Source organism: Falco punctatus (genome assembly GCF_963210335.1).
Source record: "Falco punctatus genome assembly, chromosome: 10".
In the NCBI taxonomy this organism is placed as follows: domain Eukaryota; kingdom Metazoa; phylum Chordata; class Aves; order Falconiformes; family Falconidae; genus Falco; species Falco punctatus.
The window spans coordinates 29,847,359-29,875,103 of NC_137590.1; the positions used below are offsets into that span (position 1 = coordinate 29,847,359).

The 27,745-nt window shown below is 40.0% G+C and overlaps 1 protein-coding gene across 4 annotated transcripts in view; it reads left to right on the plus strand.

Moving 5' to 3' along the window:
* Positions 1–27,745, plus strand: part of DENND5A (DENN domain containing 5A) — a 68,621-nt gene that overhangs the window by 36,807 nt on the left and 4,069 nt on the right. The window contains exons 6-22 of one of the 4 annotated variants that reach the window (XM_080404631.1): positions 926–1,243; positions 3,411–3,626; positions 4,541–4,775; positions 5,226–5,376; positions 5,943–6,036; positions 8,038–8,145; positions 9,135–9,266; positions 10,897–11,049; positions 11,869–11,973; positions 14,240–14,324; positions 15,554–15,638; positions 16,638–16,766; positions 20,528–20,649; positions 22,582–22,727; positions 23,302–23,420; positions 24,567–24,748; positions 26,634–26,716. In XM_080404631.1, coding sequence (XP_080260757.1) covers positions 926–1,243; positions 3,411–3,626; positions 4,541–4,775; positions 5,226–5,376; positions 5,943–6,036; positions 8,038–8,145; positions 9,135–9,266; positions 10,897–11,049; positions 11,869–11,973; positions 14,240–14,324; positions 15,554–15,638; positions 16,638–16,766; positions 20,528–20,649; positions 22,582–22,727; positions 23,302–23,420; positions 24,567–24,748; positions 26,634–26,716 — 2,463 coding nt within the window. Of the gene's footprint in view, positions 1–925; positions 1,244–3,410; positions 3,627–4,540; positions 4,776–5,225; positions 5,377–5,942; positions 6,037–8,037; positions 8,146–9,134; positions 9,267–10,896; positions 11,050–11,868; positions 11,974–14,239; positions 14,325–15,550; positions 15,639–16,637; positions 16,767–20,527; positions 20,650–22,581; positions 22,728–23,301; positions 23,421–24,566; positions 24,749–26,633; positions 26,717–27,745 lie in introns of all 4 variants that reach the window. The other 3 variants (XM_080404632.1, XM_080404629.1, XM_080404630.1) reach the window with 3 other exon arrangements.

The window sequence follows — 27,745 nt, forward strand, 5'->3', positions numbered from 1 at the left end:
AGGCTAAACAGGAAAAGTGACAATCCATATTTATTCTGCAGTGAGGAAAACCTGAAATGCTTCTCCCGAAAAGCACTGTTTCTTCTTTATACATAACTTACCATGTAGATTCCACATAATGAACAGGGTTCTTGCTGTGATGTATGTAATATCATGAAAATGTTTGATGCAGATTCTGCAATGCAGAAGCCGAAAGGGGAACCCCTTCCTCACCAACTACAGGGTGAGAAAAATGCTTGAAAGATGCTTAGCTTCTTTTGATGTTGCTGTGGAAGCCACATAGGTGTTTTTTCCTTTGTTTTTTTTTTTTCCCCTTGGTCTTTATTGATGGTAAATGAGATAGGGGTTGATACAGGAAAAGAGAATTGAAACTAGTTCAATTCATTTTTCCCTTTGGAAACAAATTTCTAAACTCATTGAAGGAATTGCCTTAGTTCTCAAATTGCTTACAAAAAAAGAGAAGATAACTTTATTGCAGCTTCTGCAATATCAGTGTACCTTTTAGAATGGAATTCACCACATCTCTTAGAGTGGACTGATAATCCAGGCAGTGGGCAGTCACCTGTTCACATATGCATGTGTTTAAAATAGTATTGCAAATATCCTGTAGTTAAAATCTAGCTGTTCATCTATGAAAAAATTCACATACCTGTACCTAGTATATGCTACAATCTCTTTTGTACCTGGTAAGCAACTTTAAAATGAGTTTTCTTTCCTAAAGAAAGACCTGAAGAGGTAGGGCTGTGCTGCTTTCTTCACACCAGCCAGTTGGGTTATGTCTGGGGCAAGTCTGTTTTAGAAAATAACCAAACAAATGCAAGTGTATTTGAATCTTTTAATAAGCACAAACCCCAAAGATGAATAAAGATGTGACCCTTGTGTTTAGTGATATTGTAACAGTATCCTGTTCTAAATTAAATCCCAGGCTAACCTGTGCTTTGTGGATGTAGACAACCATTTCATTGAGCTGCCAGAAGATTTACCCCAATTCCCAAATAAACTTGAGTTCATTCAGGAAATTTCAGAGATACTAATGGCTTTTGGAATCCCACCCGAGGGAAACCTTCACTGCAGTGAAAGTGCCTCCAAGATGAAGAGCCTCAGAGCATGTGACCTGGTTTCTGATAAAAGAAATGGGAACATAGCAGGTTCACCATTGAATTCCTATGAGCTGCTAAAGGAAAATGAGACTATTGCAAGACTCCAAGCACTTGTTAAAAGAACAGGTGTGAGTCTGGAAAAGGTAAGTTTTGAAGTTATCTGCATTCTCTCTGGCCCTGCAGTAGTAGTTGGTCTGAAGTCATTGTCCGAGGACGCCATTTGTCTGGCTTCACTAGGGAGAACTCTATGTTAACACGTTCACAACCTTGTGAACATCTCTAGAGACAAGGGCAAGCTTGGGTGAGAGAGGGCCCACAGCATTTAGTGAGACCTTTGGCTATCCTCCAGTTTCTTTGCCATGATAACTTGTTTTGAAATACACCTTGCCTTGTATATGCTTGGGTTTAAGATTTATTCTAAATTTACACCAATTTCTTATGTTTTACATAGCTAAAACTGACATCCAGATAATTGTGAAGTTGGAATCCAGTCTTGGTTTCTACAGCTATCTTTTTTCATATTTTTTTTCATCTTTCTTTTTTTTTATCATTGTGTGTAGAATATCTGTAATTTTGCTTGTATATAATGTGCTTGCCATAGGGATATTGTGATGCTTTATTCTGGTTGATGTTGTAAAAATGCATTAGTGTCTGATTCCCAGTGAGTGAATATGCACAGCTCGTGGTGACTCTGGTTGGATTTTTTTGGGTGATCAGAATTGGGAAAAAAAAGTTTTGGCCCTTTTTGCATAAAAGGTATCACTTGAAAGACTACTGTGGGGTTTTTTTGGGCCTTTGGGGAATGGAGATAAGATTTTCTCAGCAAAGGTTTTATTTCTTCCATGTTTAAATTATCATGACTGGTTCTTCATTGCTGGGTCTGATTCCTACCCATGTGACTGTAAGTTGGGCTACAGGTGGGACCTGAACAGAGGCAGAAATTGTGACCTACAGTAGGGTGGGGAGGGAGCTCTGGGGGGGTACAGGAAGAAGCATTTGGTTACTGGACAGGATTAGATGCTCAAATCAGCTGTGTTCCTCTTCTCAGATTTTTCTTTTGCATTGTCGTCTTCTTGTTCAGGAGAAAATTGGTAAGAAGCATTTGGTTTTTTGCTGAGTGGATTGGGAAGTGATGGGAAAAGTATGGTGCTTCTTAATTTCTTGTAAGTTTTTGCACATTCAGGCCCTAATCTACTCTGTACTCTCTTCCATAGTAGTTGAAGTCTCATTTTAGTAGCTTTTTTTGTGATGATAGGCATGTATAGGTTATAACTGTCAAAATTTTCTCAAATGAGTAAATAAAAAAACCTGCTTAATGCCAAATACCCAGTTAATGGGGAATGTATAGATGCCAAGGGCTATTTTCGAGATGCGATTAGAAGAAATGACTGAATAGCAAAGCTTTCTCTAGCAGAGAGCATGGCTATACGATGCCATGTATGGCTGGCCTTCGACTGCTGTAACCAAGGTGCTTAAAGAAGCATGGGACAGCTGCAGCAACTGCATCATTGTGCCAATGATGTAAGCTGTAGATGTTATATCTAATTATGTGTGGTGGTGCCTCTTACAATAATTAATGAAGGCAGGGGTAGCAAATGTGCATTCAAACTGGTGCGTGAATGCTTGTGGCTTTGATTATTTTTTTCCTAGATAATTCCTATCAAAACTGACACAAATTGAATATCTGAATCTCAGCTGCTGTTCCCATAAATCTTAGCCCACATATTAACTAAAAATGCATTTTATTTCAAAGATTGCTCTGGGCTGTGTAGTGATGAATTGTGTGTTATGCTGCTAAGGCTACTAGACATATACAGCTTCCTTGTGCTGTGCATTCTGTCTGCATTTGGAGGCTGGTATGTGTTAAACTGTAATGGCACTAAACCTGGACTTGTATTAGACTGGGCAGAAATAAGTATTTGCCTAATAATGCAGCAGTACTAAAACCCCCTAAAAAGCCTATGCAGGTGATTAAAAAGTAAAAAGTAGTAAGTTAAGTGTATGGCATATGTGGGTATGTATATGGTTGCCATCTATCCCATCTCGATATAAAGCATATCCAGTGCAACCAGTACTAAAGTAGGTTATGGTTTATTATTGAAACTGGAGCTTTTGTAGGCAAAGATTTTTTTCTAGATTTTTTTTTTTAATGTTGCTGTTCTGTTACAGTGCTTGAAACTGCAAGTTGTTGGGTTTTTTTAATTGGGATGTTAACTTAAGGAGTAGCAGCTGAATGGCAGATTAAGATCTAGTATACCTAGAATACCTAGCAAAGCAACAATACAATTTTTTTGTGTGTTTCCTTCTCAGCTGGAGGTGCGAGAGGAGACCAGTAGCAAAAAGGATCTTAAAATTCAGTGTGATGAAGAAGAATTCAAGATTTACCAGCTGAACATTCAAATCCGTGAAGTTTTTGCCAACCGCTTTACGCAAATGTTTGCAGATTATGAAGTATTTGTCATTCAACCCAGCCAGGACAAGGAATCTTGGTTTACTAACAGGGAACAGATGCAAAATTTTGATAAAGTAAGTTGTAATAAGAAGATATGTCAATGTAAAAAAGTAAAACAGTACTCAAACCTAAGAATTTGTTTACAGGGCCGTGAAATGGAAAACAGTACTGTCAAAATTGTAATTTTTTTCCTTAAGTTTCAGTGTTCCCCCCAAAAAAGTCACATGTGTATTATGAGGAAAAATATATACATGAGCACACTTAATATCCTTAAAAGAGTATCTTTACTTTATTATAGAAGAATACAGCTTACAGTAGAGAAATAGCTTAGAAAACCTCACTTTATTGCTAACCTCTACATTAAGGTTAAATGTTACTAGTGAAAAGGATATTTATCTTTTTCACCAGAAGAATTGCTGAATATGTTAATGAATAAAGCCACGACCTCATGTAACACATACATACACACCGGTGTCCTCCTAGCTCTTTTCTAGGGAATGCAAGACCTCGTTCTTCAAATTTTGCTGCTGTCTTCTTTACTGGAGATCAGATACTTGTCAGCAGGGTAGTTCACATGGGTGAAGATTATGTTGCAGCTCTGCCTGCTAAAACACTACTCTGATTCCCATCAAATTGTATGGAAGGATTCTCATCAACTTCATAAGCTTTGAGCTCAGCCAGCGGAACATAATATCTGCACCTGTGGTACTGTTGTTGTGGTTTGCTGGGATTCTGCTGAAATTTGTAGAAAATTAAGGAAATGCTAAAATCACAGTTTAATACTTACTGTGCTGTATAGTAGGTGATTGTCATGAATTAGAATTCATGTAGACTATTTCAGAGATAGAATTGGTGTGTGTAATAAAACTAGGCTTTAAGTGGTACCAAAGCTCTCTCATACATCCTTAATTAGAAAAAATCGGTGCTTTTGGTGGATGTAACTCTCTCTGCAGACTCCCAAACACTCTTATCTCTTCTTGTCTGTTAGGCATCTTTCTTGTCCGACCAGCCTGAACCTTACTTGCCTTTCCTCTCGAGATTCCTGGAGACCCAAATGTTTGCATCTTTTATTGACAATAAGATTATGTGCCACGATGAGGATGATAAAGACCCTATTTTGAGAGTATTTGATTCTAGAGTGGATAAAATCAGGCTGCTAAACGTTAGGACACCAACTCTGCGCACATCTATGTATCAAAAATGCACAACCATTGACGAGGCTGGTAAGAGTAATAAGCCACTTTCTTGATGCTTAAGAAAATACAACTAGTCACATCTGTTTTTTGTAGACATTAAAGTTAAGTAACAATTCATGCTTTGAAACCTCAAAAAAAATAGACCAAAAAAGCTGAGGTGCAAAGCTGAACTAAATGTTATGTAGGAAGTTGAGATGTGAGATGAAATTCCTCTAAAGTTTAATTGAACTTGACTGTTTTCCTGCATGCCTTGTGTGAAAAATGTTTGACCTTAAGAATATAAACATTTTTTTTCCTTTTGGTGACAGTTCTTTGATGTTTAATATACTGTTGTACTTAGTGTACCTGTTTGGGTCAGTAAGAAACTTCCACCTCCCCTGCTAAATTTGAGATCCACTTTTAGTTGAGCATGTGTGATTATAGATACATGTCTGATGAAGACAACTTTAAAAAACATAAACTTTTTTACTGTTTCAGAGAAATCTATTGAATTAAGGCTAGCAAAAATAGATCACACTGCAGTCCACCCACACTTGCTGGACATGAAAATTGGACAAGGGAAATATGAGCTTGGATTTTTTCCCAAGCTGCAGTCTGATGTTTTATCCACTGGACCAGCAAGCAACAAGTGAGTAACCTAGGGCAAGAGGTGCTGGAAAGCATATTCAGTGTCTCCTTTTTAAAGTGAGATCAAATCAGATTGTATGGGTGGGTTGTGTGTGGTGGGGTTTTTTTTGTTACATCACTTGCATTCTTTCTTTTTTCTTTTTAAGATCTGGGCTTCCAGAGGCAAATTTACTTAAGAAAGCCCTATTATGTTTGAGGTTATAGTTGATTTACTTTGAGTTACTTATAATTGCTGTCAATATGAAAGCAGATCTTCTTACTGGATCTCAGTTAAGGCCTAGCAAGTATTTTAGAATATCTTCTTAGAAGAACTTTGAAAGAAAAGGAAAAAGGTGTTAATTGTGACTGGGTATCGTAAAATAATGGAAAAACACAAAGCAAGTGTATAATGATCTAATTTTCTGAAATCCTTTGTTTGCCCGTATGTATTTGCAGCTGTGCTTTGTTTGATGTAATTGATGTCAATGTATTCAATATAAAATTAGATAGAAACTACTTATTTCCCTCATTGCCGCTGCCCTTCACCTAACTCTTGACATTAGCTTAATAATACTCTTCCATCTGTAGGTGGACGAAGAGAAATGCTCCCGCACAGTGGAGGCGGAAGGACAGACAGAAGCAACACACAGAGCACCTGCGTCTTGACAATGATCAGAGAGAGGTGAAAATTGTTCAGCTATAGAGATCTGATTATTTTTTTCCTCCCTAATTGCCTGAATAATGCTCTGTAACCTTTATGAAATGTCTAGACAGTTCCTTGCAGTTTCTGCTCCTCCCTTATGTGTATCTAATACAAATTAAGTTCGTGGTCCTTAGCAGACCAAAATATCTAACTTGCTTACTCAAAGTTACACCATTTTTACCCCCTCTAAGGACAAAAATGTCATCCAGTGTTATGAGCGTTCCCTGAAAATGTCATCACATGTTGTAAAGATTATAGAAGGGGAGGGGAAAGCAGGGAGGCAAGGCAGAAGAGGGGAGTTAACCTTAACAGTTTTGTTTTTAGCTGTTTCCTGTCTCTAAATAACTCAGTCACTCTGTGCTGCTTTTTTATGTTTGATGGAGGAAAGATAACCACCTCCAGAGAGTGATTAATTTCATCCTAAAATCAGAAGCATTGCCGTTTTGGAGTTGCCTGTTCTTCTTCTGTAGACCATAAAAGAAGTCTTAAGGTGGCAAATGGACACACAACCTCCTGTGAAGGTGGGAATGTGAACCCCACCGGTGCTGTCGGGTTTGTGTCTGCCTGTTCCAACACAGCACTGATAATTTCTCCCACCAGTGCTTCTGCAGCTGACACAGTTATTCTTTGTGGTGAAGGGATGTTGAAGGATCTGGGTGGTGTGAACTAATTACAGTACAGTTTCTGATTTGTGTGATACAGACTGAAAACTTGTTATACTGGATGTTGATGTACAGGTAATTCCAAGAATCATCTGGTTTAAAATTTCAGAATTTTTTTTTGTGTGTAGTAATCCCAAAGCTTCACTTCTCTTTAAATGTATATTGTTTGTTGAAGACAGTATTCTCTTGCCTTGCTTAAATACCCTTCAAAAAAGCTTTAATTGGAACTTTGTAGCCTTGTGTCAGGGTAGTGTTGTCAAAGTCAAGTATCGTTGTCTGTCCAGTTCATCCTTTTATGGTAGTGGTTAGTTTAATTTCCTTTCCTGTGTACTCATTGCCAGAATTTTCTCACTGGTTTGTTAAAAGTTTGTTTAAGTATAGTGTTGCCTATGTCATCCATAACCATGTAATAGAAGAATGTCTGCATAATAATAAAAAAACCTATGAGTAGTTTCTGGCTTTGATGTATTCTGTATATTCCGATAACTCTAAAGTACTTAGAAGTAACAGAAATGAAGACTAGTTGATTTGTGACATCATTATTGCTTTTAACAATTATGATGTTTAGCACATACAAACTTCTGGGATGCCAAGTAGGTAATTACAAAGGCAAAAATCTTGTAGCCTGTGGGTTATTTTGTTTGTTTTACTTTTTAACTAACTCCTCACAAGTTGATTATTCTATAGGAATTACTCTGTCACACAAGGCAAATAATTTCCAAGGAATAAAATTTACGATATTTATACAGTACTAAAAATTACAAATACATGTTCAGGTGAGGGTACCAACTGCCAGATTAATCTGTGCTGGTGTTTTAGCATTTTGTGCTGTACCTTTTTAACTATAATACTGAATGAACATTGCCCTCCCTCTGCCAGGTGAACCAGAGGCTTTCCTGTGAAGTTGGAAAGAACGGGGAGGGGGCCCTTCTGAGGCCAACACTGGAGGTCAGGCTGGGCAGGGGGCAATGGTTTTGAAGTGCAGTGCTGTGAGTTGTAGAGAAACTGAAGCTTTGGAGCAGGCAACAAAAAATCTGTGGAATTGAGACTTAGTGGCTTTTAACTTGAAAATCTTTGTGCCCAGTGGAGACAGAGTTTATACCAATCCAATGACTGAGTGCCATCTTTTCTTTTTTCCTTTCAGATTCATTACTTACAAGTTGATTTTTATGTTGAATGCTTGGGAGTTCTGCGTTGTATTATGTCTTCACTCTTTTCCTTTTCTGTTTTGCATGCTTGCTTTTATTACTTCATATGTGCTTACCACTTTCACTTTACATGGTCTGCTTGGCTTTTTGCTACCAACTTGTTCTGCCAGCACCTGGACTTTTCCATGTCAGAGCTTCAGTTGCAGTTCTGTTTAGACTGGGACCAGCATGATTGGCCCTTCATGCCCTGTATAAAATCTGTCTCAGAGCGTTATCTGGTATGTTGAATGCACAATATGACTCTAATCATAGTTCTGGATAAAGATGCACAATATAATGTATATATCATAGCTGTTTAGTTGCAAGGCTGATGGAGAAGGTGTGGTTTTCCCTCTGCGAAGATCGTATGTTGGACAGATCTGTCTATTTGCCAAGTTTTCAGTTGGTTGTTATTTCAGTGTAAGCTAGATAAGTTACCTAGATAATCTGAAATGTGTACTAATGCTGCGTATCCTGTCAGTGCCTGTACAGGATTTTCTCTTTAGCGCTTATTCACAGTTAACTGTGCCCCAACCAATCCACCTGGCTTACAAAACATTTGTCATATTACTGTCTCTGAAGTGTAAACAATGGCAACTCCTTGATGGCAGTAACAGGAGCAGAAAAGCTCTTTCAAGTATAGTGAGTTCAGGAAATCATTTTGCTCAGAAATGCAGGTGGTTCACAGCTGAGAGCTGTGTGTAGCGTTTTGCAGCTGCTTCCTGGGAGGGTGGGTGAGAAACAGGAGATCTGCAGGAATGCAGGGCATGGCACAGATCTTGGGTATTGTCAAAGCTGCAGGCAAATTTTTCTTGCAATCCCTATGTAAAGCAGCGTGCCATTCGAATCGTCTTGGTCTGGGTAATTATTACAAGCTTGTCATTTTATATGAAAAAATAACAAGACAGTTCTCAGTGGTGGACGGAGTAGTTGAATCTCTATGCATCTCAATATCCTTGGCAGTTTGTGTTGCATTTTTGTTACTCAGCAATGTGTGTTCTAATACTAATTGATGTAAACGGGGATTTGATCTCCGGTGAAATAGTACCTGAAGGGTCTCAGCCCAATAGAGTGCTGGATGTAACAAGGGGCCTTTTCTGAAAGACCACGTGATCCTTTCCCCCTCATTGTACAGGGGTGGGTTTTAAAGATAAGTTGACCCTTTTCTCTTCAAAGTAGTCTCACTTGTGCTTTTCTCTGTATTTGTCAATTTTCTACCCCAATACAGAAGTATATCCAAGAAGCCAGGAATCTGGGCAGCACTATTCGGCAGCCCAAACTGTCTAACCTCTCCCCATCGGTAATTGCACAAACAAACTGGAAGTTTGTAGAAGGCTTGTTGAAGGAATGCCGAAATAAGGTAATACAGAGAATAATTCTGTTCTTTTGCAGCTCATGGCCATCCTTTATGGACTATTTCGTGGTCAATGTGTTTGAACCCCCTTCTTCTGCCATCTCTTTCTGCTTTGTGTCTATAAACATTTTTGCCTGGTATCCATGTGAAGATTTTTGCATGGTAATGAGAAATTCATTAAGAGATAACATTGAGAAATTCTACAAGGAGTGGAAACTATCAAGCAGATTTATGACAGAGAATGTGAAATGTTAGAAAGTGATTGAATACTCTGATGGGTCTTCATCATCCTGCTGCCCATGTCTATTATAGCGTATTTCACTTCTCACTAACGAGATTACACTATTTCAATGAGAGTGAATATTCCAAAAGAGGAGGTTGTGGTGAAAATGTAGGAGCTTGTATCATACTGAAGGATGTGGGTTAACAAACTTCTGAAATGTTAGTTTTCAAGCACTTTACAAACTAATGTAGAATTTCTTCGTTGACATGCTTCACCATTATATATTTGACAATATATTAATCTGAATTAAGTGTTAATGTTTATATTAGCACGGTAAAGAGAATATTTATCAAGTAGACACATTCTTGCCTTCCGTCAGTGGAGATAATACAGCAATTGTATACAACTTTTCATAAAACCATGTTTAATACATGCATCTACTTCTGATTTCACTTTAGTTTTCCGTATGTATGAAACAGTCCACATAATCACCTTCACTTAATAGGGGCATATGAGGGTGAAAATCCGTAGGGACAGACTTGGCTCTTTCACCGTGGGAATGCAGCTGTAGTGAATGTAGTGAGCTTGCCATTAGCAGAGAGAAATTACCAGGGGAGGTGAGGAGGAGGAGAAGCTGGAGACTCACTTGGAGTGCTTAGTCTCAGCTAGGACTGTGCATAGGTGCCCAAGGGAGTATTAGTCATTTTTGTTGCTATTCTAGAGTAGCTCTCAGATGAAAAAACCTGTAGGAGAAGAGCAGAAGTGATTCCCTGGTCATTTCCCCCTCCAGATAACTGTATGATTAATATATTGTGACTGGGGGACTGTACTTTAGAGCTTTGGTGATCCGTATGAAATTGTGCACTATTTGGGAGCGTGTGGTTCATCAGGAAACTCAAGAGAGACGCTCCGGAATGGGTTTGGTTTAAATGCAGATACTCATCTGGTAAAACAGGGTCTTACAGGAATGACCTATCCCCCTGCTGCTTGGAAGCACTTGGGCACGTTCCCCTCCCCTGGCAGGGGACAGACACAGTGTGCTGCTCCTGGTCCAGCCTCCCCAGGCTTCAAACCCACCCAAGACGTGTGTTGCAGGGCCTCGCTGCTGCACCTCTAGCTTGTCAGCGTGTGGCCTGCTGTTCCCTTTGGGGTTACTCTGTGGAGGCTTATGTGCCCCTTTGCAAGCCCCTTGTCAGAAAAGTGGAAGAACCAGTGAAGTGGTCAACACTGGTGCTGCCATGGCTTGAAAAACAGGGGTAGAAGAAATGCACTAGCTTCAGAAGTACTGTGTACACCCAGTTATTCTGCCAGATACTTGCTATTGTGTGCTTCCTTGTTGGCTATTTAATAAGTGTAAGTGATCTTGAAAGTTCCCGCAGAAAGAATTAACTCTTTTGCCTTCTCCTTTTTGAGACCAAGCGGATGTTGGTTGAAAAGATGGGTCGAGAAGCTGTGGAGCTAGGTCATGGTGAAGTGAATATCACAGGTGTAGAAGAGAATACCCTTATAGCCAGTCTGTGTGACCTCTTAGAGAGGATATGGAGCCATGGTCTGCAAGTCAAACAGGTGAGGAACGAATAATCCTGTATGTTATCTGAGCACACTTCCCTAAAATCACGTGTCAGAGGATACCTTTTGTGTGTATGTAGATGTGTTAAAATACTTGTGTGTGTGTCCCCAGCCCTTTTTATGTCGTTTACTGCCCCCTTGTCTGTCTTCACTTTTTGCTGTGGGCTATGTGCAAGCATACATCTAGATGTGCTCCACAGATGACTTCTTGGGATACTCTTTCCATTTAACCTGGGGTTTTGGTTTGATTTGTGAGTTTTGGCATTTTTTTAATAGGATGGTGAATGAACTATTTCGGTGTTGTTAGTACTTTTGTTTGTGAAGTTGTGTCGACTAGAAGGCAGCATGTGCCAAAGGTGCTGTCGGTGGGATGTGGTGTGGGGAATTTGTTTTCATGAAGGATAATTTAGTTTTTGAGAGTAAAAAACTTGCTATTGTGTTTTTTTTCTGAATGGTGTAGGGATAGTTAAGTGACTATTGTCAAGCACTAGTTAGAGGTGTTTTCCTATGAAATTAATAATTTTGTTGTGCTCTTCTGTTTGGAGTCGCGTGTGGGACTAGATGGAGCTTGAAAGGCTTTTATCCTTTCCTCCTCCTTTGTACAAAGGAATAGCAAGGACAGTGAAGATGTAACTGTCGTTTTTTAAAAGAACATGCAGAATAAATGTACATAATCCAGACAACTGTAATTCATTATCTCTGTTCCCAGCACCCAAGCGCCAGCATTTAAATCTGCTCTCCTTCAAACTATGTAGCAGTTCTCTGTGTGAAGATTTATCATGTGATTCTTTCCCTTCCCTCTTGTATATCACTTAGGATAGAAGCTGTACTGCTTTCGTCTTAGAAGACAGAGCATCAGCATACTCTGCTTCAACTCAGATTTGGGCCTTTCAGACCACCAGACGGCCAACCCTACATAAGGTTAATGCTTTGGATTGATTGCAGATGTTGGCAGATGGTGCTGAATGGTGGAATAAAGAGTGGTGGAATATAATAGAGGCCTGATGGAGGAAGTGCAGTGCATCTCATATTATGATCCACAGTTAAAAAAAAAAACCACAAAAAACCAACAAAAAAAAACCCCAACCAAAGGCCTAACACAAAAGCACCACCAATTCTCTGTGTGTTCTGGCCTTTATTAAATATGCAAAAGCCTGCTGTTTTATCCATTTTATTTTATTTATCAATAATGACCCAAGGAGAACTCTTCTTTCTCAATTGACCTTAGTAATGAAGATGGCTTTCCTTCCACCAATCCCAGCTTTTACCTCTCCCCTGCTGATGAACCCTGATAGTTCTACATTAGCTACCTACTGATTCTTCCACGTGCAAAGTAAACCCACACCTTCCTGTGCCCAGAGCAACGCGGGAGAGTTGTTGGATACAGGGTCTAATGACTGAAGTAGTCTGAACTTTCTGCAGACCTTGGTTATTCCCTTGCCCGTTATGTCCCACTGCTTTCCTTAGGCTGCCTTCCTTTCCCTTATAGATATAGCTTGCATCATCATTGCTATTTGGTGAAGTTAAAGAAGAGGAACATGATGGTTAAAGGAAGTGGGCAGATAGATACTGCATGAGTTCTGACATTCATCGTGATTGTTGACATTTTTGCTGCCAGATCCTTTGTTTGCTGCTTGATGTGACTGTTGCCGTTCTCCTTGCCATGGCAGCTGAACACTAGACTGTGTGTGCATGTGTGTGTTTGTTGGGAGTAATGCTGTTGTAGATGTAACTTGTTCCCTGGTTGATAGTTTTCATGCCCTCTTTTCATAAGACTTAAAATTTTGGCTTTCCATGTTGGATCAACGAAGGCATTGCGCTTCTCTGGATTTTTTTGTATCTTCACCACTGAATGCATATTTTTAATTTATCTTGATACAGATGTTACAGACACTCTAGGCTTTATCTTCTGGAGCATGCCACTTCAGGAATAATGCCTCATAGTTCTTTATGTCAACTGTAGTGAGCTATAGGATTGAAGTGTTTAGAGATTTTTTTTAAAAAGACAGTATTAAAAAAAAATAATCAGAGTTAAACCGTAATTACTGCACCTCTTAGGAAGGCATTTAGATGATTTTAGATTACTTTGATAGTGCTGAATTGTCAACTGTGCTTTACAGTTAGGGTTTCTGCACAAAATGTTGTAATAAAAAATATGGCTTTATAATAGAACTGCTTTTCTGAAATGCAGGATTGCTAAATCTTTACTGGGATTTCAAGTTAATGTAATAATTTAGGAAGGTGATAAGTAATACTAATTATTTTCCTCTGTAAGTAATGCCAGTTGATATGCTGAAGAGCCCCTGTTCAGTTACCGCTGCCTTTCTGTGGCTTTGCAAGATTTTGGTTTATCATGCAGGATATTTTAGGATGAATCCAAGAATCTTTTTAGTTTGCCAGCAAAAGATTTCTGCACACCTTGCTTTAAGCCACCAGAGCTTTTTAAGAAGGCAACATAACAAGCGAGTTGCACTTTTAACATCATTTAATGCATTTATCTTGGCCTAAATAGTACATCCCGAATTCTAACTTTTAAGTTGGTTTTCCATGATGTGTAGAGCTGAAGTATTCTTGCTGATAAGCTTTCATTTCCTGCTTGTGTTCTGGGTTGTCTTACTGTGTTTGTGATTATCCAGGTCTTTTGCCTGATGAAATTGAGTGGGATCTTTGGAGGTTCTAAAACTTTCCAGCATACATCTGTAGCCCGGGATTACCCTGAAGGCAACAGATGCGCAAGGCTGGGTCTGGGTATGAGATGGATTACTCCGGCTGGCTCTGCATCCCTTGTCATGGCACTGCTGGAGAGGCAGGAAGGGGAAGGCACATAGTGCAGGTTACAGCCTCAGCCTCAGAACTCTTCTCAAACACAGTGTTTTACAAGCCTTTAAATACTTTCTTGTCATGTTAATGAACTATGAAGATCAAATTACTTTTTCCTGTTACCAGAATCCTTAGATCCCAGTAGTTTGACTCATGCTTTCCTTAACCTCTTTACAGCTCCCGAGCACCTCTGCTTGTGTCTCATTTGGTTTTTACCAATGACTTTAACAGAGATAAACATATTTAAAGCAAGTTTTTCCTATGGCTGATACTTTCAATGATGATTTAAACTATTCTTTTTTATTTGTTAGTTATTTATTCAGCTGATAGTGATTTCTTTAACTAACTTTTTTTTTATTTATTTTAGGGAAAGTCTGCTTTGTGGTCTCATCTGTTACACTACCTAGAAAACAGACAGAGAAAAACTACATCGGGCAGCTTCAGTACCTCAGGTAAGGTTAGCTTCTGCTGGAAGATGATGCACATTTGCACTACGCAGAGATCATTTCCTTGGAAATACCCTTCACTCAATATAACTAAATCAAGTTTTCTATCCGCTACAAAATTAATAGGGACCTGGTGTATTGCCTTAATATATTTCGTGAAAAATAAACTTTTTTGGATTGAGCCTACTTGTTTGACTGCAGTAGTCAGATACCAGAAATATCTGATGTTTCCAAGATAGGCTTTAAAATGGATTGCTCCAATACGCCATCCTCCATATGACACATAGTCACTGCATGAGTGGCAAAGCATATTATGTTACGGCTGGGGGTGGAAAACAAGTATAAGCATATAAAATTGTATTATGCATCCTGAAGTTTTATATTCTCTCTTGAAAAATAACTGAACAGTAACTTGTGGTTTAAAAGATAACACTGAAGAAACGTATTTTTTCAGATGGGGGCATAAGATACAACTTTGGAGAGAACAACGGGTTTGGGGGAGGCAGTGGGTGCCTTTTTTTTTTAAGCTGCTTAAGGCAAAAAGCTGAACATTACTAAAATGCATAAGGTCCTATAAGCAATCAAAACCAAAGAACTGGAACGTATTAGGGTTTCCTGAATGTCACTTGGTCTGTAGCGTTTTTGTCTATGACAGTGAAATTACAATCAGTTTTATGTGTTCTGACTTGGGATTGAGGGCAGGGACTGTGTTTAACATACAACTTGATTCTAAAGTAGTGGTTGAAAGATAAGACTAATAATATTGTTTAAAAAAAACCCAAAGTGTGCTATTAAGAGTGTTACAGGAGTGTGCAAAGTGATAGATTAGTTAGGCCATGTGTGGTGTACTGAGTAAAACATATTGAACACTATTTTTTGGCGTCAACAGTGCCAGTCAGTTTTACTACATACAAAGGAAACAGGGTAGTCTTTAGAAAATAATACTTGATTAGTGTATGTCTTAAGCCATTTGATGTCATACCAATTTCAGCTGAAGCTAAGCTCATTAATGTGTTAATGCTCAGTGTGTGCCGATCTGCATAACCATCTGTGTAGCGTATTAGATTTTCATGTTATTTGAAGCGGAAATAATGCCACAATATCTTCACAAAGCAGTGAGTCATTATTAACGTAAGAGTGCACGTTGCGGTGTTAATTCACCTTCTTTCTTATATTGATTTTAAAATCTTTAGATGGATTTCTACTAACAAGGATTTCTGTTCTTCTGAAAGTAGGAATACTTCTTGATTCGGAAAGGAGAAAGTCTGATACCAGTCCAGCCATGTCACCTCTTAGAATCTCTCTCATCCAGGATATGAGGTGAGTTTAAACTATTAAAAGCAATACAGAAACCCCATGATACCTGCATATTTGTGTCTGTGTATAATGTGTACCATACAGAAAAGTCTGTGTTTCATACACCAGGAGATGGATATGGGGAAGGAACCTGCTGAACTGTTTTAAAGTACATAGTGCAACCTTTTCATTGACCTCCACAAAAAGATATTTTGTACTGCAAAGTTTGTATATTGTCGCATCTACTAGCTTATAGAAATACCCTGACACAGTTTTCATCTTTATAAAGTATTCTGTATTGTTTTATTTCCGCAGAGATGTGGGTGTAGCATATGTGTTTTCCCAGTCATTGCCAAGTTGGTTGGTTAGCTCTGAGCTCATTCTTGCTTCTCAGTGAAGAAAGCAGTTTAAAGAAATTGTTTGATCTAAAGGATGGGCTATCTGATGTTGGGTGCTGCAGTGTGAATAAAACACTAACTTCTGCTCAATGCCTTCTTTTCATTATGTCAAAAAACAATATGCCTAACTTGTGAATTAACTTTTAAAGGATTTTTCTTTCCTCCTTTTTCCTTACCAACATCTGATATTTTTCACTAGGGAGGAGTGATATGAGGATTTTCAAGGGACATGGTTGTCCTTTTAAAATATACCCTTTGTGTCTTGTATGGAAGAAAAGCTACTACTGAGCGTGCAAAGACAGTATTTAATTTTCCAAAGCACTCAGCCATAAATATTGCAGTGATAAGAATCATTCTGGACCTGAAATCATGTGAGGCAATGGGTCTGGTTTAGAATTTTGTAAATAGGGCACTGCATTGCAGATATTTCCTTTCCAGGCTCTTACTGTTTTTGAGCTAGATATTTGAGGAATTTAGATGGTGCTGAATACTAAGGTGATCATGTCTCTTTTTCCAGTAGTTTGCCAAGAATGCAAAATTTCTTCTTCAGCCTAGCTTGGTTCAAAAGAACTGTCACACTGAAAATACTGGGCAGTGTCTTTTTTTGTTTGTTTGTTTTTTCCAGGCATATCCAGAACATTAGTGAGATCAAAACAGATGTTGGCAAGGCCAGAGCCTGGGTTCGTCTCTCCATGGAAAAGAAGTTGCTCTCTAGGCATCTAAAACAACTGCTTTCAGATCATGAACTCACAAAGTAAGATGATTTATCTTGGGCAAAGCTTTTAAAAATTTAAACCTGTTGAGTTGCTAGACTTCAAAAACGCAGAAGTGCCTATTCTTCCGTCTGCTTAGCAGTGTGCAAATGGAATAGAATAAACCAGCCTTCCGAGTGTGTGTCTACCTGTGTGTGAGCTATTTGGGAATTATGATTCAATGTTGGGGCTTCTCAGGTACAGAATCAGTTTTGTCAGCATAGACTGTCTGCGACTTTGAAATCTTCAAAAACTGCTAGGTATTAAATGAAATCGAGCGTAAGTCTAAATGCCACTACTTTGCTGAGTCAAGCTTTTTATCTTGGCCCCCTTTTTGTAACTGGGGGGTGATTTTGTTTTCCTTGGATTGTTTGTGTTTTTGCAACGTGTGGCAAAGTGCAGCTTAGGTCCTGGTTGCAGTTCTGTCACAATATGAAGAGCGTAAAAGGCACATCCAGATGTGCTTCTGTGGTTCTCTGATCAGTGTGACTCAAAGTGACCATTCCTTAGTTTCTCACTTCTGTCTCCAAATCTGAGACATTCTTGTAACTCTTTTCAGTGCCATGTAAAACAATGTAGATAAACCACACTAGAAGTTGATTTAAAGAGAACTGATGAATGGTGTACGTGCAGCACTTTGAAGGTGACTAGGAAGGCTGTGATGATCAATTCTTGCATCTCATTTTTGGGTCACAAGCTCAGGATGAGATCTGGTAATCTTTTGCAGTCTTCCATGTTAATACTTCAGAGCATGATTGTCCACATCTCTAGATGAAACTGACAGCTTTGCATTTAGAGCCTGTGTAAGAACATAAGGTGAATTGCTTTCATAATAGTAAAATATCTGCTATTATGATTTTTTTTGGTTTGGGGTTTTATTTCCTCTCCTAAACGTTTCAAAATACATGACTTTCAATTCCTTGCATATGAAGTAATTAAAAAAATTATGAAAAGACCCAACCATTGAGACCCAAAACACGATTTAAAGAGTAATTGTACCATAGGAAGAAAATGGGAGAAGTGCATTAAGTATGAGCGGAAGGGGGTATGTGATTGAAAGCTGAAGACTTGGACCTGCAGTAATTTCAAGTACTGCTGAGTTAAACTGGCAATAGTGGCAAAAGTACTTTGTACTAGTGCTTTGTGCAAGTACGGATCTTGAAGGGCAAAAGGAGAAATGCTCAGTACAAGGACCTATTTACCTGATGATGTCCAGAGCACATTTACATTCTATTATCTTTGTAAATGTAAATAATTATTTTGTAAATAGTACCACAAATTGGAGTACAGGCCATATTTAATACTAATTGTTGTAGGAGTAACAGTTTGAGGTTTACATACACAAAAATGTATTGCTGATAAGGTTGGTTATACTGTTTACTGTGTGGAAATTAAAGGTTCTCTTGTATGGGCCCTAGTAATTGTCGTTACCTTTAATTGAAGACTTCTTCCTGGAGGCAGCTTAACCTGTGCTGTCTACCCTTCCTGTCCTCTCCTCCCACTCACACCCGCTTGCAAGAACTGTCTCCCCCTCTCAATCTCCCCAAACCCTAACTGCTAATTATTTGAGATTTGCCTTGTATTGAATTATGTTGGACTTCCTGATGAATCTGTGGCTTTCCAACAGCAAGCAAGGCAAAGCTGAAGGACAGAGTGAGGACAGCTAATGAATCTACCTGCACTCTTAAGTTAAGGTTAAGCCTCTCCAGTGAAGTCAGCAGTCCAGATCAGGTTAAATTTAGCAGTGCTTGTGCCATGCAGAACAAGTGCTATGAGAGGAGTTTCCATACCCCACCATGCTCCACACACCCTCCCACCCCCCTAAGAAAAAAAAAACCAACAAACCCCAACTGTCTTGACACTGGCCAATGCACTGTTTGTGTCTGAGACAGATTCTGATTCTCTAGAACAGCGTGAGACAGCAGCAAAAAGATGTTTAAAATGGAAGCGATGAGCAAAGGAGCAACTTGCATAGGAGTGACATAAATTCTTTGTAATCCAGCGTGTTTTGTGCTGCATTTAGATGTCCTAGTTAAAGAAAGGTGTTCTAGGCAGCATGGATTTCAAGTGTGCTCCGTTTGTTTTTAGAGGAAGCAGTACCAGGTTCGGTGAGGTATTAAAAGTAATCGTACAGCTTCTGCCTTTTTACAGTTATCGTGATTGTGTGGTGTTCTTTTTCAAAGCAACTGTTAGATATTTTAATTAACCCTTTTTTCTTCACTTTGCATTTTCTAAAAAATACAAGAAAACTGAAACATGTTTGTTTTCTTCCTAGTCTGTAAAGGGACAAGAGTTAGGGCATGGAAGGAAATCACATAGCCTCACTCCCCAGTGGCCTTTGTGTGCACTAGTAAATTGAGAAATCTTATACTTTGAAAAGGACCTTTGTGGATAGACTGTCTGAACGCGTGGTTCAGGTTATTCAAATGAAACATGGACATGATCAACCGTGAGACCGTTGTGGGTTTGCTACACTTGTGGCTACAGGCAGGTTGTGGTGGTTTAAGGCTCAGTATCCTTATTTCCATTGCACAGTTCCTGTCAATCTCCATTGTTAGGTTTGTTATGTAAGTGAGAGTGTGTGTTTGTGTGTGTTAATCATCATTGATTTGTTTTGCAAATCTCTGACTTGTGAGTCACTTGCTGACTTTTTTTGTAATTGATATCTGGAATTGAGGGGAGTTGTCCCGATGCCCTCCTGGCAAGAGCAACCCGTGCATGGCTGTGTCAGCACTTCTAATGCCCAGTTCATGCATTTGTGATGTTTTGAATATTCCTCTAGCATCAGTTGGATTTTGATGTATCTTGGCATGCTCTTTTGATTGTTCACCAACACAGGTATTATTTATTGGTTGCATAATTAACAAAAATAGTGGTGATTGCTGTGTCAAGTGAGTAACTGTAAGATAATTTCCAGTCCAAATTTGCACTTGAAAAGGTTGAGGTTGTAAATTCTTCTCAGGGTTTCTCAGTTGCAAGTCTTGCAGTGTGAAATTCTCTTAATGTGTTGGAGTGATTTCAGTAAGACTGAGTGCATTCTTTGCATGGGCGGTAGTGCCTCCACTAGTGAGAGGAGGCTACTGAGCAGCATCTTTTGACATTTCCACTTAAAAGAAGTTGGAAGTTCTGTGAGGTGTTGCAGTCCTAGCAAAGAATTTGCAACCCAGTAAAAGGGAACAGCAGAACTTTAGGCCACCTTTTGCACGCTTGTGACTTTGGTTATGTCAGGAGCTGTGTGCTGTCAGCACTGAAGCTATTCCCTAGCTTAATGTGCAGGTTGTTGTAGGCCCTGGGTTATCACCTATAAATTAATACAAGCAGATGGCCCCAGTGTTTGCCCTAGTATCCTTTGAAAATAGTCTTCTGTCTTATGCATGTGCTCGAGGACTCCACACGGCACCATCTGCTTGGAAGTAACTTAAGAGGACTCTCTTTACTTCAGTTCTGTCATTTTACATAGCCAAAAGTAGTACATTGCTTTTTCTAAATTTTGGGGTGGTTTTTGGTGCGAAAAGACTCTCGGACCACCCCAAACCTTGCTTTCAAGGGGTGGAAAATAATGTCAAGTCTGGGGCTGATGCACTTGGGAGACTTCAGGCTTGCAGTGTCAACATGTCTTGGCACATTAAATACTATTGGCTTTACCAGTAATTTGTAATCACTTGCCCATTCCTCAGGATTTACCTAATAAATAAGCACTATAGAAAATATTTCACAGAAAGCATTTTGTTACTATGACAGATTATTTGTTTTGCCTTGTCAGAAAACTCTACAAGCGTTATGCATTCCTCCGCTGTGATGATGAGAAAGAACAATTCTTATATCATCTCCTGTCATTCAATGCTGTTGATTACTTTTGCTTTACCAATGTTTTCACAACAATCTGTAAGTATTTGCTTTCCCTGGATCCCTGATTTCCAGATTTGGTTGAGTCCTTATCCAAAAATCTTAACAGCTTTGATCAACACACCTTAACCTAATATCTTAAGCTAATTGTTTTGTTTTCCTCCTGGTATCTGTCTGTGTATGCTGTATCACTATTTCTGTGATCCTCTCTGGTGGGCAGTAGTCTCTCTTTGTGCTGCTAAAGGCTTTTGTTTCTGCCTTCGTAAAACACACAGCTTTAATCCTTTTAGTTGGGGGAGATTTCTCAACAGAAAATTTGATGGGGGGCTTGTTTGCAAGAACAGTATGGATTGCTTGTTATCAAGGTAAGAATACTGACATGTGCTAGGACTTAGAAAACAAAAAACTTTCTCCTTTTCATGCTCAGCCTACTTTGTCACGTGTGTGTCTGAGTTTGGGATAACAACGAAATGCCCATCCAGGGCTACTTCAGAACTCTGCAACAATTGAAGTACTTAAAAAAACCAAACCAAAACAAAAGCCCTAGAGAAACTTTTAACCTGTTGCTGATGCCTAAATGTGTTTCAGAGTTCTCATGCATTTGTGTGCCTGCTGCCACAGGACCTCACTAGTAAGATGGAAGGAAAGACTTCAGCAAAGCTTATAAAATTATGGGTAGGGGTGTGTGAAAGGACCTCTGTGGCTCCATGATAGGAGCCACCCTTGATGGCTATGATCCATATTTGTGTGCATGAAAGACAAAGCAAGCAGACATGTAAGCAAAACAGGTTTTGGTCTTGTCGGCAGGTTCTGGATGATGCTAAGATCTGGTCTGCTGGATGCAGTTAAATTTTCACTTCATTTAAGGCTATTGGCACAAAAGATAAAAAGGGAAATGTTAATTAATTCTTAAATGCTATGAGCATCAAGCTTTTAAGAAAATTCAACCACCAAGTGCTTTCTTGAGGGCACTGACAACTGAGGAGATGCTGGGGGAGAAATGTATTAAACGCCTCAGCTGAAAAGCCCTAACTGTAATCCAGTTATGCACTATAAAAGAAGGGCAGATCGCCAAGAAACACAATGACCATTCAGATAATCAGATTTTGTTATAAAAGTTTGTTTAATAGGGGGCTGTGTGAGATGTTAGGCGATTGAAGAGCACATGCATTTCACCAGGAGCACATGCCTCATGAGTTAGAAAAGGGGCTGTAACTCAGGTGATACTAGGTTGAATTAGTTACTGATAAATCAGGGGGGCAGAAGGCATTTGAGCATGTGTGTGTGTGGTGTCAGTTAGAGGGGAAGAAAGTTGTTTGTTCTTTTAAAATCAGGAAGTCTTGCAGTTAGCATAACTAAGAGCAATATGGTACAGGGAAACTTGCAGCTTTATAATATGTTTTCACTGAATTTGTTCAGTCGTAGCAGTGAACGCTGTTGCAAGCAAGCCCTGCAAGCAAAGGCTTTGGTTAGTAATTGAATGGGAATTTGTGTTTGTCATGTAGTGTGCATACACATGCACACACAAAAGGAGGCAGTTAAGCAGCTGAGCATGGAGTTGGCATGCTGCACTACGTTGAAGTTCTGGATACATGAATATTCTGTCTTTACTTCCTTGTCTTTAAGCTGGGGACAAGTAACCATCTTCATGACACGTGTTGAGGCTGGTAAATGAAAAATTATTATACCCATATGGAGGCATTATTCCATCCATATTTCTTTTTTCACTTGACAGTGGTTTGCTGTCAGCTGTGCTTCTTGATGACTGCTATGTGTACACTTTCTGATTGTCAATCAGTGCTTAGTGTGCAAGTGTTAGCAGCATGATTTAAATAGCAGCTCTGACGATGTTTTAACATTTCATGGTACTGCAGTAATATTTTGACTTACCTTTCCCCCCTCTCTTTATTAAAGAAGTTACCTATTTATCCTCCTTCATTTTTGAAGTGTTATTTCTTCTTGTTTTTACAGTGATACCATACCATATATTGATTGTTCCTAGCAAGAAACTTGGTGGTTCAATGTTTACAGCCAATCCTTGGATCTGTATCTCGGGAGAACTGGGTGAAACAGGAGTCCTGCAGATTCCCAGGAATATATTAGAAATGACTTTTGAGGTTGGTATTGCTTGATACAAAAAATGCTTTGAATGTTCTGTTTGTTCAGTTTAAAATTCTCCCCTTGCTGTGCTATCTTGCCACACATTTCATATCTTTAGTCTGTGTGGTTAGTCACAAATACTTCCTGTGCCTGTACATAGCACATTTAATCTATATTTAATGACATGCAGAGCAAAATGACTGACAAATCCTTGGTGCAAGGATGGACAAGACTATCTTTATATTACAGCTTTGTGCTGTAATGGTGGGAGGTGTTATACCCTCTTCTATTGGAAACAAGTGATTCTGTTGTGATTTTTGTGTGTGTGCATGCACTGGATAAAATTTAATTGAAAAAGCTATTTCAACTGATGATGTCTCTGCTGGTCAAAATAGTAGTTAACAAAACAAAGCAAACCAAACAAAACCAAAGCAAGTGGCCTACCCCTAAAAAGCCCAGAATCGGTTGTGCTTTCAGAAGAGGGGAACCACGTTTCTGATTCCCTGTCTTAGCATGTTCCCTAATAGTTTACTCCTCTGGCATGCTGCTCTCTTTCAGTTTACTCTGACAAACTCTGTGTTCAATTTGCAGTGCCAGAACCTGGGAAAACTGACCACAGTCCAAATAGGACATGATAATTCAGGACTGTATGCCAAGTGGCTAGTGGAATATGTTATGGTCAGAAATGAAATAACAGGGCATACTTACAAGTAAGTATCATCCTGATGTTTCATGTTGGGTAAGTAGAATTTCTGCAGGGAGCTGATTAGAAAGGTCTTATGTCCAGAGACTCTGTGTCTACAGTTGCTGCTACCTGAAGGCAGAGAAAGATCACTTGGCTTCTGGCATGTTCTGATTCTTAAAAAATTGAACAGAGTTTTCAGTTTGCAGATGCTTGTGTCCAGCCTCAAAACATTGGTGGAGAAGACGAGTTGACTGTTGGGCATCTTAAAAATGATCTGCCTTGAGCCCAGGGAAGAAATAGCAAGTTAGAGCTTGCTGCTTACCAACTATGGGCGGTATTTGGTATTAAAGGCTGAGTGCTGCAGGTGTTACAGAGAGGTCTTTGGACACAAGCTGGAACACAAGGACTTATGAGTGTTAGAAACCTGTGTTTACACAGTGAAGGTAAAGAAATGAGATTTCCGTAAGAATGATGTTTATTTGTGTAGGATACAGCATAGTTTGATGCCCTGGCCTTTTTTTAGAGAAACTGTCAGGCTCATGTTGATGACAAATTGGCGGGTAAGTCCACTCGGTTCTCCATGCCAGTTTGTAATTAAATAAAGAGGCAAGATTCTATTTTTGGATGCTGTTCAGTTTTCTGATTAAGCTGATTAAACTGACATCAACATTGGTTCATGGAGAGTGATAATGAGCAAGTGAGCACATGTGCTTTCTAGTGTCTGACTTAATATTCCAATTCCAATAGATGTATTGGTGTTTTGGCATTTAAGTATATGTTTGGGGTTTTTTGTTTGGGTATTGTTTTTTGGTGGGTTTTTTTTTTGTGGCTGACCCATCTATAGGGTGTAGTGGGTCTTTCTCTTCTACCTCTTTTGCCTCTGCAAGAGGCAAGACACAAGACTGTCTGCCACATTTTGCTTTGTAGATCATGGTCATCTAAGTGCAACATTTAGTACAAACTTGGAACAAAGAAGCTGTTTTATTTTTGCTCCCTCTGCTGGCAAAAGCCAAACCAAAGACTTTGTTACTTGTTGCTGGATGAGTGAAATAGTTATAATGACTGTACTGGGAGAATTTGGGTTTTATGCAACCGCAGTTGAAAATCTTTGGCGTGGAAAACTGAATCTGGGTTGAAGGATTCGATCCACATATCTCCTTTACGTTCTTAGGTTTCCCTGTGGAAGGTGGCTTGGAAAGGGAATGGATGACGGCAGCTTAGAGAGGATCCTGGTGGGAGAGCTGCTGACTTCGCACACTGAGGTTGATGAGCGGCAGTGCCGAACCCCTCCTTTGCAGCAGTCACCCAGCATGATCAGAAGATTTGTCACTATATCACCAAACAACAAGCCAAGTGAGTGGTGGGGGACGCTTGGTCTTGTACTGTTGTGCATCATTGCCTGAGGAGAGCTGCTTGCCAACAGAACTTTAGCTTGTCTTGTATTTTAGAACTGTAGCTTGGAGAGGACCTGTGAAACTCACTTAGCCCAACCCCCTGTTCAAAGCCCAGCTAACTTCTGATTTACAATCCTGAACAACCTCTTCTATCTACTCAAATTTTGACCGTCTCCGAGGATGGAAGGGAGATGTCTCTGGACTCCTGGTCCAGTGCTTACCTGCCCTAGTGGTGCTTTATTTATCCTTGTACTTCATCTGTGGAATGAATATGTATTGGGTTTGTGCGGGAAGGTTTTAGTAACAGGGAGGGCTACAGGGCTGGCTTCTGTGAGAAACTGCCAGAAGCTTCCCCTGTGTCCAGTGGAGCCCATGCCAGCCGGCTCCAAGATGGACCCACTGCTGGCCAAGGCCGAGCCCATCAGTGACGGTGGTACCATCTCTGGGATAACCTATTTAAGACAGGGGGAAAAACTGCGCAGTGTCAGCTGGAGAGGGGAGTGAGAATGTGTGAGAGCAACAACCCTGCAGCCCCCCAGGTCAGTGCAGAAGGAGGGGCAGGAGGGGCTCCAGGCACCGGAGCAGAGATTCCCCGACAGCCCGTGGTGAAGCCCACGGTGAGGCAGGCTGTGCCCTCAGCCCACGGAGGTTAATGTGGGGCAGATCCCCACCTGCAGCCCAGGGATGGTCCCACGCTGGAGGAGGGGGATGCCTGAAGAAGGCTGTGACCCCACGAGGGACCCACGCTGGTGCAGGCTGTGCCTGAAGGACTGCACCCTGTAGGAGGGACCCACGCTGGAGCGGTTTATGAAGAACTGTAACCCATGGGAAAGACTCACGTTGGAGGAGTTCATGGAGGACTGTCTCCTTTGGGAGGGACCCCAGGCTGGAGCAGAGGCAGTGTGAGGAACCCTGCCTCTGAGGACGAAGGAGTGGCAGAGACAGCGTGTAATGAACTGACCACAACCCCCATTCCCTGTCCCTCTGTACCGCTGGAGGGGAGGAGGTAGGGAAATGAGTAACGTTAAGCCTGGGAAGAAGAGAGGGGTGGGAGGAAGATGTTTTAATATTTTATTTCTCATTATCCTACTCTGATTTGATTTGTAATGAATTAAACTAATTTCCCCAAGTTGACTCTGTTTTGCCTGTGATGGTAGTTGCTGAGTGACCTCTCCCTGCCCTTCTCTCGACCCACAAGCCTTTCATTGTATTTTTTCCCCCTGCCCAGTTGAGGAGGGGGAGTGATGGAGGGGCTTTGGTGGGCACCTGGTGTCTAGCCAGGGTCAACCCACCACACAGTGCTATGGAGGAAGGTAGAAATTTTCTGTCCTGTCTCTGTCTCTCCTTCATGAATGAGAAAGCTTGCTAGTGGTTTCTGTTCATGGGCTTTATTTTTCCATTGAGATACTGTTCCGGGGTTGTCTTATTCCTGATAAACCCGGTGGTTGCTTTGCTCCCAAGCATGCTTGGGTTTACAGTGAAACTATCACAGGAATTATTTCCGGGATGCTCAGATTTGGTGGTCCTCATTGAAGCACAGCTCCTTTTCTTAACTTTGGGCCCTGGTCTGAAAAATCACGTAAGACATAAAAACCCTTTCCACCTGTTGGCGTGTTGAAACACCACGGTGTTAGCTTCAATGTAAAACCATTTCTACCTCCTCCACAGTAAATAAAAATAAAATAGGATTTCTATTACCCACATTCCAACACCTTTTCACTAACAGCAGGAGTCATACAGATTTGTGCTCCTCTTCTTTTTTTGTGGTATGCCTTATCCCTTGTGCACAGGTACAGTTTCTAAAGCTGTTACGGAGTGACTGGATATATTTTTGTATTTTGCAGAGTTAAATACTGGTCAGATACAAGAAGCTATTGGTGAAGCTGTCAATGGTATTGTCAAGCATTTCCACAAGCCAGAGAAGGAGGTGAGGATTTGTGTGTGTAGTGGCACTCCTGTCTTAAAACTCTTCTTAGTAAGGATTGGAGAATATATAACCGAAATAACTAAACTGAATGAACAGTGATCTGTTTGAAAATTTCTTAAGTGGAGCAAAAATAAGGTAATGAGACTACACCGTTGGAAGAGGACATCCTCAAGTGCCTCAGTTTTGCTGCTAACTGGAGCATTAATTTAGATGTTAACATTCTGGTATTGGAAATTGAGTTATTAGTAAAATTGTGCCAAGGATTCTGCCTGTACCACTGTTGAGAGTGGTGCCTCTTGTTTAGTTTGTTCTGGATTAACTGACATTTTACATTTACATTTGAGTGCTGAGTAGTTTTTTGTATGCCTGTTGTGCATTATCTTTGCTACTTAAAACATGAAAACCCGTGGGCTGCTGTAAAAAAACAACAGAAACAAAAAAGACCCACGCCCAAACACCCACACCTCCCCCGGCAAGTGAAGCAGAAGTGCTGTCAAAGACTCTGGTATGCTTCTCATTACACATGTAATCATCTTAACTGACTTGGCAGTTGTTTCTTGAAACAAACCTAAGAAGCATGCCTCTGTCAAACTGTCACAACCCAGCCCTTGTGAGCCAGGGGGATGTAGAGCAGAGTTGACTCCAGTGAGGATCTCTCTTGGAGAGTTATTAATTTTTTACAAATAGGTCGTCCCATTCCTTCTGCATCCATCTTTTCTAAGCTCAATATAGAATGGCAAATTCATATACAGTGTAATTCTGGTTGATGATTTTATTTACACAGTAATCTCAAGTGGTCATGCACTGTTTTTGCAAAACAGAATTTGCCATCATGTTCTAGTAAGAATTTGGCTTTTTTTCTGAGATTTAAAAACTGCATTAAATGTTGATAAGCAAACAGTCTGAGGCACCTGCTACAATGGACCTGTGGTCTTTATTGCTTAGTAAAAGAGGAAAATATTTTATGAATTATTTGCATGGTGGTCGTTATTACAGGTAAAGTCTGCTCATAATCTTTATCTTGGCTTT